The following is a 15,092-nucleotide window of genomic DNA, read 5'->3' on the forward strand; positions in this document are numbered from 1 at the left end:
GTTTCCCCGAGCACTGACGGGGAGGAGCGAAGGAGGCGTGGCCCACGGGTGAGCCCCACGATCGAAAGGGGGCAGGGGCCCGGTCCCTGTCTCGTGTGCGGAGCCGGTAGGAAGGCTCCCCATGCCCGGGCCTCAGCGGTGAACGGCCTGCTCGAAGAAAAGGGGACAATAACCCCTCCACAGGCTGCATTTGTGCCACGCCCGAGGGTAGCGGCTCCACCCGGAGTGCTTGTGCGCCCTCTAGGGTGCCAGAAGAGGAAGGCCCTTAAACAAGGGTGTAGTCACTGGGAAACGGGCAGTGCCCCCACGGGCCAAACCGGTGTCAAGCCCTGGGGTTGCGGCTCCACCTGGAGTGCTCGTGCGCCCCTGGGCAGGGAGGACGCCAGGCACCCATCGACAGCTACCTGAGTCTGGCAACGGCAAGTGCACACCAACACTGGTGATTGGCGGATGACGTCCTCACCTGCCAACAGCATGTCGGACGATGAAGGGGTATGTAGGGGTCAGTTGGCACCAATACCCCATTTTGATGTCCTCGGGGCGCCGGCAAGCCTGGGGGCCCGGTGGGTGGCCTGGGTGGAGAACCTGGAGTTGTACTTCGAGGCAATGGAGATCAAAGACGCCGCCAAACGCCCGACACTCCTATACTCTGCCGGGCTGGCTGTCCAGAGACTGTTCAAGACACTAAAGCCCCAAAATCAATCGTACGGTGCAGCCGTCGCAGCCCTGAACGAATACTTCAGACCCATGGTCAACAGGGACTATGAGAGATTCAGGATGAGGTGTGCGAAGCAGGAGGAAGGGGAAAGCCTTGATGCATTCCACGGGAAGCTGAGCGGCATTGCACTGGGCTGTGACTTGGGGAACTTCGAGGAGGATGAGATCCGGGCGCAAATCATCTATGGCTGCAGCTCCACCAAACTGCGCAAGCAGGTTCTGAGGGACCCAGCGCTGACCCTTGATCGGATACTGGAGCTTGGCCGGGCCCAGGAACTGGCGGAGGTGCGGGCCTCGGTCATGGACTCCTCCAGAAACCAGCTAAAGATGGAGGTCCCCATGCAGCGAGTGAAGGTTGAGGAGGTGGCGGCTGTCAGCAGGTGGCCAGGAGGAAGAGTGATGAGGAGGGGAGACTGGCCGAAGAGAGACCCCAATGCCACAATATGTCAACAGTGTGGGTGGGATCTGCCTCACCCGCAGGACTGCCCGGCTATGGGACAAATCTGTGGAAGGTGCGGGAAAGGAGACCACTTTGCACGAGTGTGTCTCGCTCCAGCCCCGGCCGGCATGATGGGGGCGTCAGGGGGGAGTGAGGTGAAGGGGAGAAAGACCCCCAAAGTGGCGGCGGTCCAGGTGGTGGAGAGTCCCCGAGAAGTACCGTATGAGGTGGGGGAGGAGTACGAAGAGAATGTATTCTTCTTGTCCTGCAGCGGCGCCGAGGGCCAGTTTGATCCCGGAATCTTCTGAGTGGGAGGACCCCGTCATGGGCCCCCATGGTGTGGGGACTGGAGCACACCTGTTTTGTCTTGCGGTGTCAAAAGAAATATGTTTGGGCTGGAGTAGCTGTTAGCTGGTGCGCGGACTGGAATGCACCAAATGTTTGCGGTGGGGTGTCGTTGGTTTTTGTTTGTTTATAATAAAGGAGGGATGTTGTGTGGGGGTCTAGTTGTTGTGGGCAACGTGAGCGTCATGACTGTGTCATGAAGCTCGCGTGCCCAGTTAATAAAAGGGGCTCTGCTTGCGCTGCGAGGGCAGAGCAGCAGAGCCCCAGGAAGTGGCAACTCGTGTCTGTACTTATTGTATGTGTGGGCCTGCCACGTGGTCGTGGCCTTGTGTGTGCGGCGCGGCCCGAGTGCCATCGGGCCCGCGACCGCTGGGGACCAGGGGGTGCCACCCCCGCACGTTGGATCCTGCGCCCGGGGATACCGGGTGCTGCAGGGTGCTTCCCTGCCTGAAGGCACGCCGGCTGTCTGCCGACGTGCACACCGCCGTCGGGTGATCCCGACGGCATCAGAGGGCTGCCCCGTAGACCGGAGGCAGCCCCCCCAACACAGGGCATGGGTCATAGGATCCTGGTGATTTCATTGCAAAGGTAATTTGTGCTACTTTGTGCATTAGTAATTGTAGCTGGTGAATCAGGTGTTTACAGAGGCCCATGTACATTGTGTAACAATAACCCAGTCTTGCGCTCGAGAGACCTGAGTATTCTGAACCATATGCAGAGTGATTTTCTTAATAGCTTGACGTTCACAGGAAGTTTTTTTTTTGCAACCTGGTTGATTTGTGTGGGAAAAGAAAGCCGATTGTGAAACACAATTCCCAGGTCCTTGGCTTTCACAGCAGGATCTACGGTTTGAACCGGAGATGCAGGCCAGGTGAGTGGGAAGGACCACATCTTCTTGATCAGCGTTTAGGCCTAGGCAGTTGCCTATGGTCCCATCTTGGATTTGTTTTAAGAAGTCTGAAATAGGAGCTTTATCATATTCAAGATGCAAATCAGGCAACATAACCGTCTCATCGGCCATAGACATTCCTGAGAAATCTCGCAGTGAAATGGTGAGTACTTAAGTCGATATAGATAGATATGCAATGAGACAGAAACCCAGCACGACAGATAGATCAATCAACCGGAACGGCACAGAGACATACAGACAAGAAACAGGAAGAAAAACAGATCGAGAGGCAGTCAGTCACAGAATGAGACAGATGGATAGACAGGTAATTTGATCAATGTTTCAAATAGCTTTAATAATCAGAAAATATGTAAATTATGATACGTACCATTGTCCAAAAGTAGTGCGCCATTTTCTGTCTGTTTTGAAGTACAGCCCATAAAAAGAGATCTCTCCAAGGATTTTCACTTCTCTGGTTCATATCCAGCATCCATTTCTGTCCACCTAATCGTTTCTTATTCATTTTATCCTGGGGATAGACGAGCGATGACTTCAAAGTTGAGATTTGCTTTATCAAGTTTGTGATTTACTTTCAAACAGACGTCTACACTCAGCAATCAACAATCAGTGACAACTTCAGTAGACATTGACCCATAACTTGTCACCTTCAAAGCTATAGAACAGGTTTAGGCAGACAGGCACTGAAGAGCTGAATTGATCAGATCCAGTTTCACAGGGTGATACTGCACCACTTGCGGAACCTTGCATCCCATTAAGAAGCATAGTGCATTCAATACACTTGTTAACACCTGCCCTAACCAAAATACGGACTGCCTTTTTCTGAGTCATGAGTAAGGGAATTGGCAATGAGCTCAGTGGGCTGAGATCATTAGCCTGATTACCCGTTTGCCTATTTTATGGCTAGTGTGTTTTGTTTACTGCATGACGAGCCTCTGAGCATGCATGCATGCATGTACCCAGAATCTGCTGGACAATGTTTGTGACAGCTACCAGAGTCTCCTGCAAGAAATGGCACTTAAAACAATATAATTTGGGACATGTGACCCATACAACTGGGCTGTGGAATGAACATAGGGGAGATAGGACTGTCGCTTACCAGGTATACATATTTCAGTGGCAATCATACACATAACTCAATATATATTGTACATTGGTGGGACACAGAAGTGTGGAGCACAAATCTGAACAAAGAAACTCCAACGATTGGTGTGGACATTGCTAGCCATGGCAAGTAGACAAAAGTGCAAGTTGCTCATTTGGTGACTCATGTACTGGTAGTGTCCCCTTTCTTCCAAACTCCTGGGATATTTGAACCACCGAGCCTGTGTGCTGATGGAGCTCTGTACAAGTCCTGATCGTGCACCCTGATGCATGCGTTGGGTTCCATGCCTCAATCTAACGCTTTCCACGAATGCCTCAACAAATGAGTGAATGAGTCATCGCTAAGAAGGAAGACATGGACTACCAATGTAAGGGTCACTACAGTGATTAACTCAGACTTACAGGTATGCCCTAGCCCCTTCCTTAGGGATCTTGGGATAGATCACACAGCACCCAGAAGTCCAGAGAATTCCTCAATTTATCCAATAATGTTGTTCATCAAAGTCTTGCCAAAATAAGGATACAACCTGGAACTGTGTCATTGTCGATGGATCAACGTATGACTTGAGACCAAGTGGGACTTCTCGATTACTTTTATTGTTATGTCAAAAGGGATTAGGTTTGAGATTGAAGGAGTTGGGCATTATATGACAATGAATTAGGTCTTTAACTTCCATGTAGACCGTGGACCTTGGTACCTTGGTACCGTGGTACTTGAGCAGGGATGATCATGCAAGCAACTGCAGCAATGCTACTCAGTAAGACCCTCCCTAGAGGTCGGGGAAAGTGGGACCTCACTGGGAGTGACTCCCCTCTTGGGCATAAGGACTCCCATTCTGATTATGAAGTCCTAGTCCAGAATACATTGGGCCTCATTACAACGTGGGCGGCCACGGAATGAATGGTGCCGGTAGGGGACCGGCACTGTTCTTTCCGGTCCACCACATTACGAGGTCTGCAGGGGGTCCCGCTCTGGACGCCTGGCCAGACCAGACGTGCAGAGCGGGACCCGCTAGCAGACCAGGATGCTAACAACGGGCCCGACATTAACGGGCCCGTTGTTAGCATCCTCCCCATTCCCATTGAGCCCTATGTGGGCTCAAATGGGAATGGGATGTACCGGGTCTGGGTCCCGCGAAAGGGAATTACTGGCCCCTCCAAGGGCAGAATGGTCCGGTAAGTCCTCTTTTGCGGGACCTAGACCTGGTAACCGGTTTGAGGGTAGCCATGCCACTAATAACTAATACCTCCAAACTCGTAATGAGGCCCATTGTCTGCCTACATGAGAATTGGAAAGACTGTTGTTACTTCCTTTTTGGATTCACTGAATAGTCACATTTCTTCCAACTCTTTGGCTCCAGGTAATGCTGCATCTCGTCTGAGGGTCACAGTCAAAGAACACCCCCCTTTTGTTTCGGATGACAAGCATAAAACCAAGAGGAACTTTGAATCGAGGCAAGTGACTCCTACACACATTGATAGTCAAGGCTGGGGGGAGTTAACAAGGTTACAGGAGCCTGATAAACCCGAGTAGAGGTAAAATAAGCCTATCAGTTGGCCAACCGGTATTGGAAAACCCTGAGAAGCCAAAAGATACTAATAGTCCTGGCTGGAAAAGCCACAAGGGTTACAGGAGCCTGGAAAACTTGCACGACAGCCGCCGCCCTGAGGCCATACTCGAGTAAACCAATAAGAGGGGCAGCTCTTTGAGCAACACAAGACATCTGAACTTTAATGCACAAAATTGGGAAGAAAGCAAACTTGGAGAGTTCGGAACTGCAAGAGTAAGACAAGGTGACTGTCAGTTACCAAGGGGGAAATGGTGTAAACACATTAGAGAAACCTCATTTATGAGAAGAAGGAAACCTTATGTTAAGACTTGAGAAGCTGACATATACAGCTTATGGAGGGGCTTGAGAACTGTATGGTACAAATCTATACAACTTTAGAAAAAGTTGATCCTCTTTCCCAAGGACTCTTTGGAACTGTGTGAATTGATTAAGAATCCTGTTTCCTGGAAAGAAGTATTCCAGGATTGATGAACTTTCTGAAAAAATGCTTGGAGAAAGTACCCAAGTGTTGGGCCAGACATCACTCCCAGGCGGAGGCCTTGTCCTTGTGCCATTCTTTTTTTTTGGTTTGTTTTTCTAAAGTGGTAGGGCCAGCTATTTGGTTAGGATTCAAACATTTTACTTTGGACTTTAATGTGCACCTTTAGCTTTAGTTTATTAGGTAGGCAACTTCTCTCATAGTGATAGGGATAGCTAAGCGCGTTTCTGACTCCTTCTTGTTCTCCACAGGTCCCAAAAGTGTACAAGGGGGACAGGGCCTCTTCACAGTACTTTATTCTTATTTTTAGTGACGCAACAGAATTAAGCCAGACTTCTAGTAGCTTCCAGAGGTGTTGATTTGGCGTTGGGTTGGTGAGCTGCTCCGCTGGGTCCAAATTGCGGTGCGGTCCAAGCAGCAACAGGGGGTGGCACGAAGAAACTTGGGGCATGCAGGCAATGTATGGGTTGGTGAAGCTCACAAACGGTTCAATGTGAGATTCAGGGTCTAGAGCTGTTCCCTTTCCTCTGGGTTGATGGAGACCAAATCCAGGGTTTTCAATGACAAAGCAAGTCCTTTGGTTGCACGCCTACTGCAGGAAGCTTGGCTGGCACCTGCGAGGGACCTTTTACCTTCAGCGAATAAGGCCCTGCTTCCAGCGCGGCCAGCAGTGAGGCCTTCATTTAACAGCAGTCACTCCCACTTTTCCCTGGGGACGGTTATGGGACAGAGCTCTTCTCTGCCTTGGATGCCTTCTGTCTTCACCTCTATGGCAGAGGACTTTGGAATGGATTTCACTGTCGACAGAGGTCCAAAAGTGTATCCTTCTTGTTCTCCTGATTATCCAAAGATGAATCAAGGAAGAGGCGTGAGACCCCTTCCTTATAAAGGCACATTTTTACTGGGAATTGCGCGAAAGCAACAGTAAGCGGTCCAATCCCTGTTGCTGCAACAAGTTACTCTTGCCTTATTACTTACCCAGAGTGCCTTGCCCTGCAAGACATGGAGGGACAGGAAGGGAAAATGCCCCCAATAGAAAAGGGAGATGCTAGAACCCTTCCCATGTCCACATTTCCCTCTCTGGCTATGCTAATTCTGCCTCTTCCCAATCCTTCTGACTTCAAAAGACCTTTGGAGTGCAGCACCCTGGTGTGTTTGTTAGGTGAGTGACCCTTTGCAGCAGGATTCCCAGGAGATCTCCTGTTGATAGCTCTGTCATGATCCGTTACAGGCACGGGTTGCGGCTGCCCAGTATGGATGCTAGCTGTGTGCCTTGTTTGCAGCGTGACCCTCCCAAGATGGCTACCTCGTTGATACCTTCATTCAGTACAGCACGCGCGCTAGTCACTGGCTGAGTTTCATTCCAGCAGCCTGTGCATCCAGCATATCTATGGTGGATGCCCGCGGCTGGACGCGTCGCTACACCTGTTTCAGACTTTTGTAAGTTTGCTTGTAGCTTCTATTTACTTGTGACTATCTGTGCCCTTATCCTTCTGTCCTGGTAATCCGCACCGTTGTTCTTGTAGTTTACACTGAATCCTTTACCGGCAGCTTGGAACAATTACCTGCTACCCAGCGTTCCAACCGGTTCTTTCTTCACTCTAAGTATGGCTGGCTGGTCTCGAGCAGTAAACACTTCCCAAAGTTGTTTTTGGCTACCATTCGCAGGCGTGACCTTCTTCATCCATACTGGGTAAGCGCTAGTGATTTACCTTCATGTTTATTTCGACGAGCCCTGCAAATCGTTCTAACGTATCCCGATATTGCAGCCTGCACACACGCCCTGTGAGAATCCTAGCAAGTACAAGTATCTGAGGCTTCGGGCTCAAGCTGCAGTCTACTTTCTGTGACCAGTCCAGAGACTCCCACATAGGTTTATTCCCACCTCAGCATCTCATATATATATATATATTCTATTTTCCAATTCTCGAACCTAACTGTCTCTATCACTATTTTAGCACAACGCTACTGACCTTCCAGATTGTCCCACATGGCAGCCGTGGTACTACAGCACTACCTGAGGAATAGGGGAAACCCCAGCCTGCACGCAACATATCTGTGACTCCATCACCTACAATGACCTTCAATCAAGACTCAGGGTTTTCTTCCCCAGAGGGTTTCCCTGGGTCCTCTGTGCCTCTCAGTTCTGTTTATATAGGCTGGGGTCCACAGAGCATCCGGGGGGGATTCTTACGTTCAGCGACCTGCTGCTTCTGATGCTTAATTGGACCCAGGTTAGTGGAGTTTATTTACCATCCATACAGTTATTGTAAAGACTATCTACACCCATACAACAAGCTCTTGTGTCTGAGGGGAGGTGTTAGCCTTCCTGCTGGGAATCAAAGGAAGGCAGTTTCCTGCCTATTGACCCACTCCCTGAAGTGGAGACAGAAAGGATGCCATGGATACACATTGCCAGCACATAGCTGGTCTGGGTGAACAGAGCTGACACTTTATTTTATTTTTATTTGTTTTGTTTGTTTATATAGCGCCAGCAGCTCGCAAGCATCAAGGCGCTGACATATACACGAAGAGACAAAACATATAAATCATAGGACAAGGCGCTCATTAAGCCATTAAGGGAATCCGTTTCTTAGGACCGGTTTATCATTTGAATAGATGAGTCTTTAGTTTTTTCCAGAAGCTTGTGTATTTTTGTTCTAGTCTTAAAGAGATGGGCAGGTTGTTCCACATCATAGATGCTTTAATATGAAATGCTTTCCCAAGTCCATTAGCCTTTTTGAATCAATGGTTTGGGTTCAATAATTGTGTGCTCTTATGAGGCACCATTAACCAAGTATGGCTTCTTCTTAGAGATTACTGATACAGGAGAGATACTCCTGTATCGTTCAGAGGTTGCAGAGTCCAATGAAGGTAGTGGAGGGTTTCACAACGCCCCTGCTGAACACTAAGGTAAGGCGTTACACCCTGCCACCACACTATCAAGACATCAACAGTACATTTTGATTCAGAGGTGCAGAAGGTAAAATGCCACCTCTGGCTGCCATGACTTTGGGTCACAGCAGCTGTCAGGAATGCCCATATGACCTTTGAACTTGCCCTGTGCCTCTGATGAACAGGTGTTGCAGTTGTCAGGAGACAGGTGCAGCAAGGCACATGTATGCCGTATGCTTTTGGCATGGAACTTTATAAAAGGGGGTGTCTGACTAGCTGATCTCCCTTTTGGAAACAGGATTACCTGCATAATTTTATTAATAACAAATTTAAAAATATAGGGCTTTCACACCTTCACAGATGGCAATTTGTCACACTTGAGGTTTTATCAGGAGTTGCCTTCTTTAGGTTTTTTGTTCCAATCTTGTCCACAGCCTTTGAACCTAACGCTCGCCACCAGCCAAGGACCACTCTTCTTGTCCAGGCCTTAAAGGACTCCCTGATCTTTTTTGAACTTTCAGCTCTCGCTCCCCTGTTTCGTTCCCCAAAAAATCTTTACCTTTTTTCAACTGTTCGACCCCCTCTTCTTCCTTCTTTCTATCTCTCCTCTGCCCACTTGTTCCTTGGTCTCACTTTTCACAGTTTCTGCACTGCACTGAGACCACTCATCCCCTGCTTTCATCTGTTTTCATTGTTCACCCTACACCTCCTTTATATGTGGATATTTGATTCTTGCACCAACTCCCTTTAGTGGCCTTTTCCTCGCCTCCTTTCTTTTCACTCTTTTTGATATTAGACCTCCTCATCTTTCCTTCTCTTTTCCTCAACTAGCCCCACTTCTACATCTGCCTCCTCTGTGCCTCTGCTCTCCTTTCCCTTGGCTCACTTTTCATGGCCCTTTTTCTGTTCCAGTCTCTGTTCTGCTCTCTTCTTCCTTCTTCTCTCCTTTGATGTTCTGTTTTTCTCCTCCTCACCTCTATCTTCCTTGGTTTGGTTCACCTCCTCATCCCCTTCTTCTCATTCTTTACCTTTCTCGTCCTTGTTATTTGCTCCACTTCCTCACCCTTCATGCTCTCTGATCTCAGTCCCCTCGGCTTCAGTCTCTCTGTCCTTCACTCCGCTCTCTCACTCGTTCTCTGCTCCAGCATCACCCACCGCTTTAATGCCCGTCTCACTCTGCTCACTTTCCAACCTACTTTTAATTAATTTCCCCACTGGCTGGCATCTTTTTCTTGAGTGATGTTTGCAATTGGCCTTGTGAATATACAATGTGTGGCATCTGTGTGTGTCTTGGGAGCGGGTGATTGGGGAATACTTGTGTGGACTACAGTCCTACTACCTATGACTGCTTGTGCGGTGGGGCACCTTGCGGCCCAGCCCTTCCCAGCTCAAAGAAGGTGGTGGTCTCCGGCCCCTAGGTTCTTCCATACTCTAGCCCATAGCTTCTAGCATCTAGCCAATAGCTTCTAGCATCTGCCCCCGTCTAGGGCACTAACGGACACACGCCAATCCCAGGTGTGATGTATGGATTGAATGAGGCTATATGGTGTGTATCTTTGCAATGATGAGGAGAGCCATTGGTATTGACAGATGCCCCCTATATGCCTGGCCTTTCCAGATGGTAAGTAAACAATAGAACTTTATTAAGGAAGTTTGAAAGTGAGCTACCCTCATGTTCCAGAGAGCAATGCCAAATTCGAAGCCATTTCATTTTGCCTTAAAGTCTTATTGACGGCTTTCTGGCTGCTACGGTATATGAAAGTGACTTTGGGTTGGCATTCAAAATAACAACTATGGGCCTCCTTACACGTACGGCGGTGCAGGAAAACATTGCAGTAATGTAGTGGTCACGCTGTTACCACTGCATCACCACTGCTTTACTGCACTGCAGTAATACAACTTTGGTGGTGAGGCAGAGGAAAAACCTCCAGCAATATGCTCTAAGTAATTCCACCGCTTTACCGCCAAAAATCTGGAAAATCAACAGAATCACCACCGCTGGTGATTCTGCTGAAATTCCCATGGAGTCTTATGGACTCCAGAAATGTGGACCACCACTTGTAATCCAGCAGTAATTCTGCCGGACCAAGTGGCAGTAACGGTCATTCCGTTTGATGGTATTCCAGCGGATTAATCACAGGAATACCGCCAAACTTGTAATGAGGCCTATATGCCTGTAAACTAATGTACCAGGCTGACAAAGTGTTTTGAATAGCGCACAGCTGCCTTTGGTATTGTGAGAGATGTGTGTAACTAGGCAAGCAGTTGAGTCTGCAAACTTCTTTCCCGCTTACCGTCCCACTTATTTCACCCTTGCTCATGTTATTTTTCCCAGTAGACGACAGTCTGGTGACCATGGGTGGCAGCACACTACACCTCATTTGGTACTTGGAAAGAACTGTGGTGGTGATTTGGAGCAGTACAAAAGCAGAGTAACATAATATATCCACAGATTCCTTTGGTGGCGGAGAGAGGAGGGAGGGTGGGGGGAAGTTTGCATGCACTGGATAGAAGAAATAAGACCTTGTGTTCGGTCCCCCCATGCTTGCAGGTGGAGAGCTTCCCACAGGGGAGAAATGTCTCTGCATCATGGGTGAGGGAAGAGAATCCTTCTTATTGTTAGACGATGAAGATCCAAGGAACATGATGCGTGAGACAAGCACTGCTGCTCTCCCCCTGATTGCCCAAATAGTCTCTACTTTCTGGCCTGAAAGGCACAAAAAGTCACTTTTTGTTGTGCTGTCCATCTTCTTACACTTGCAGTCCTTGTTTCTGATGCTGCAGCAGAGGCAGATGGGTTATGCACTACCAAACCAGAACAGAATGCATTCCATACTGCTACATGGCATTGATCACCGAGCTAACTACCACGTGGCAAAGTGCGACAGGACTACAATGGAGCACCTGCTGTAATTCTCTACATTTATAGGAAGTGCCCCTGACAAATGGGTTGATGAGAGCTTTGTGGATCACGTCGGCTTCAAACATAAAACCCAAGTTGTTGAACTTGCTTGCAAACACATTTTCCAGGCCTAGAAATAGTAGGGATGAAGATACAGCCCTCTGGTTGGTAGCTGAGTGACTGTGACAGAGATGGAACACTTCTGTCTTGAAGGCGTTTGTTTTCAGACCACTTGTGCCAGTGCACTGTGCTACCAAGTACACACTTTCTGAAACAGGAATGCAAATCCGGAGTCTCCCCGCCAGGTATATAAATGTGTGTCTCATCCATCTATGAACGAAAAGGCAGTCTGCAATGTCTAATCAGGCTCATGCGGTGTTGCAGTAGATTCTAAAACAAAGCAATGAGAGAGATGGCCATTCAGGGACTCCACATTTGACTTTTAGAGGAATTGACACCCAATTTTCTAGGTTAACTCACTTCTCTGGGCCCGATTTCAAGTTTGGGGGTAGTGGTAAAACATCCACTATTTCTGAATATTGGATTGTTTACCACTCTGCCAAACTACGAGTTTCACACTTGAAACTCCTCTTCTAAGCCTGCTTTTGTGCGATGGCAATTACAGCCACACAAAAGCATGACCTGCATGCACTAATAAAAATCAACATGGAATCCTACGGGACTCCAAAATGGGAGAAACCTTTGGCTCTGCATGACTTGGAATCATGCAGATCCATAAAGGTACCGCATTTTCACTACATGTGTTAACAGTATGATCATTTGGCAGTATTTGGCCAAAACGTGTAATCCTCTTTTAAAAATGGCTAACACCAATCAAGAGCACTGCCTGATATTTGAGCGGAGCGACAAGAGTGGTCTTGAATCAGGATACATCATGCAGTTCGGTGGAAGACATTTCCAGGAGGATCAGAAGTGTTATAGACCCTCTTTCTGTCATAAATAGGATAACTTCAGAGACATTGAGCAGGACTGGCTCCATCTTATCTCTGGCATGTACCGCCAATTGGTGGCTATCTTGCATGTGTTCTGAAGCAATGAACTTCCTGAAGTTCGTTGACCAGGACTTTTTCTGGAATCTTTGCAGCACGAGGAAGGCCTGCTGTGGGTCTAAAATGATTCAGGATAACACAATGCTAGGAAGACATGTTCATCAGTAGTGTGGACAATGAATATTTCAGTGCTTGTCGAACATGCCTGGAGGCCAGAGAGGTTGAAAAACCTTGCAGCGGTGTGACCCAGAACATCAGCAAATTACCTAGTCGCTAGAGATGATACAACATCTAGTTGGGTACATGTAGGACATATACTTTTAAGTAGCAGGTATAATATGCATATCCAAAGGATGAAATTAAAAGCCAATTTGACCAGAATGGCTAAAGCATTCACCAACAGCCAGGCAGTTTTCAGCTGCTCTTTTCTCTGGCTTTCGTCTACAGTGGTGTTCTGCAGTTCCTTCACTTTCAAGAATTTGTTTCGGGCAAGACTTCCTCGTCATATTCTTCACGGGCCAGCCCTTGATAGTGTTCAGAACAGTATCAGGCTGTTGCGACGGACCTGAGCCGCTTAAGTCTGCACAGCCAGCTCTCCTGTCATTTGCATGAGGAGGCAGGTTGCTCCACAGAGCAGACACCAGAGTCATCAGTACCGATATGATACTCAAGACAACCCCTTGACTTTATGTATTTTTGCTAATGTGTTTTGAATTCGCTCTAGTGAAATGTTCGCTGTAGGTACAGTAGGAGTTTCTGTTGCCCGAAGGGCATGCACACCCAAGTGGGAATTCAGAGCTGGGTAACCATTGGCACTGGGAATATATGGGACCTCAGTACTTAGGAGTCTGCAAGCACTTAGACTGGGATTGGCCTCATTAATGGCTTAGCTCTCACCTGATATGGGTTTCTTAAGATCCCTGTTACTAGGAGAAGATTGGCGATACCAACATCACTGTGGGTTCAAGTGTGATTGGTGCCTTTGTGCCACTGACATTTGCTACCTGTTGGCAAGGAGATGGGACTGGTCTTCAAAAGGATGAGGAAATGGGGTGTCTCTTGAGGTCAGTTCCAGAGGTGTACACATATAGGTTATCTGTTTAAAGTGGTGGAGTGTGAAGTATTCATGCAGAAGCCTAAAAAGAACTTGTGCACCCTCATCCGAGAACATCAGTTAAGTGTATGGATTCCTTCATGTCTCCCTGGTAGAAACAAGCCAATGGGCCAGTATTGATAGCCAGGGAAGAGTTGGACATGTAGGGACTATGAACGTGGCTTCTCTAATATGTTGGTGGGAATTGCCTTTCCTGTTGCTTACTGGAATGCTTTCTAAGTACATTTAAATGCTGCAGCGGAACTATGCCCAAACCGGACGCCACCGAAAGACCTTCATGGTGGTGCTTGTCTTTTGCTGCCTTCTGGGCCTTTGAGGAGTGGAAGCAGGAGACGTGCCGCTGCAGGGAGGCAGAATGATGCAGTCTGACGAGACCTGGACATAATACACAGAGGCAGAAGATGAGCTCTGGCAGGCCTTAAGTTTACATCTGTGAAGGGACTCTGGCACAGACTCACTGGTATCTGCAGTTGTGGTGTTGGATTGCAATGTTTTTACAGTCACTTCCCAGTCTTGAAGGTTCGCCGGAATCAATCACATCCATGGCCATGAACATTTTTCCAGGAGAAACACCCTGAATGTCCCTCTGAGCGTACTCTGTTACAATGAATACTATTTGGTTCCACCCCAGTTAGGGTCTCAGAAGAATCTCCAAGCTAAGGCCACAAAGGGAGGGTGAAGTCAGCTACGGTAGGGACTCAGTGTAACACTTAGAATAAAGTAACCAACCCCAGGAAATGTCTAGAAAAAACACAAATCGCTCTGAACTGAATTCACATGCAGTTGTGATTTGGCATACATGGAAGTGACCTTCCATGTTTGCCCGGCTGGCACCATAACTAGGCACTATAGGTACAAATTGAAAACTCAGTCTTCTCTTTAGATCCTTTGCTATTTGTAGTGTCTCAGGGCTTAATCCTTTGCCCAAATTATTCAACATATATGTTGAACCTTTGGGCGATTTGATCAAAATGAAGAACCCAAATATCAGTCAATACGTGGCTTATACTCAGATAACAGAAGAACAAGTGAGCATGCCCCTTACAGGCTGCCTTAGCGAGATCCACCAATGGATGAGCCCACATTTTCTTAAATTCAAACCTCAAAAGGCAGAGTTTCTACTATGGGCATCGCTCCCCAAACTACCATCCAGTAAAGAGTGTCAGCTCTCTCTGATGTTAGAATGTCTTCAGAAGTGGCATCAAATGCCAAACCACCTGCTTTTGTTCTTGGGAATAAACTTCATCTTGGCCTTCACATCAGGAACATTGTTAAAGGGGCCCTATTTCATCAAGGGTTGGACAGAGCGGAAGAAATGCAGCAGTAACGGTATTACTGCTGCATTACCGCCCCACCCAATCCTGAGTTTGGGTGTAAAGCTAGAGATTTACTGGAGAATAGTGCCCAAGATCCCCATAGAGTCCTATAAAATTGAGAATTACTGCCTTACCCATACTAGGGATCCAACGCTAATAGCCCCAGACTGAGTAGCGGTAACACCATAGCTGTGGTGGTTTCCTGGCGCATTTATTGCCGGGATACCGCCAAGGCTATGATAAGGCCCTATATGTTGAAGATTATCAAACAGTCCATGACCTTTTTCCAAGTTG

General features: G+C 47.9%; 1 protein-coding gene across 1 annotated transcript in view; it reads right to left on the bottom strand.

Annotated features, from left to right (window-relative positions):
• Positions 1-15,092, bottom strand: part of TRPM5 (transient receptor potential cation channel subfamily M member 5) — a 473,179-nt gene that overhangs the window by 308,909 nt on the left and 149,178 nt on the right. Inside the window, exon 10 of the mRNA XM_069625407.1 lies at positions 2,779-2,919. Coding sequence (XP_069481508.1) covers positions 2,779-2,919 — 141 coding nt within the window. The remainder of the gene's footprint in view (positions 1-2,778; positions 2,920-15,092) is intronic.

Source organism: Ambystoma mexicanum, chromosome 11 (genome assembly GCF_040938575.1).
Source record: "Ambystoma mexicanum isolate Mex_15411 chromosome 11, UKY_AmexF1_1, whole genome shotgun sequence".
Lineage (NCBI taxonomy): Eukaryota > Metazoa > Chordata > Amphibia > Caudata > Ambystomatidae > Ambystoma > Ambystoma mexicanum.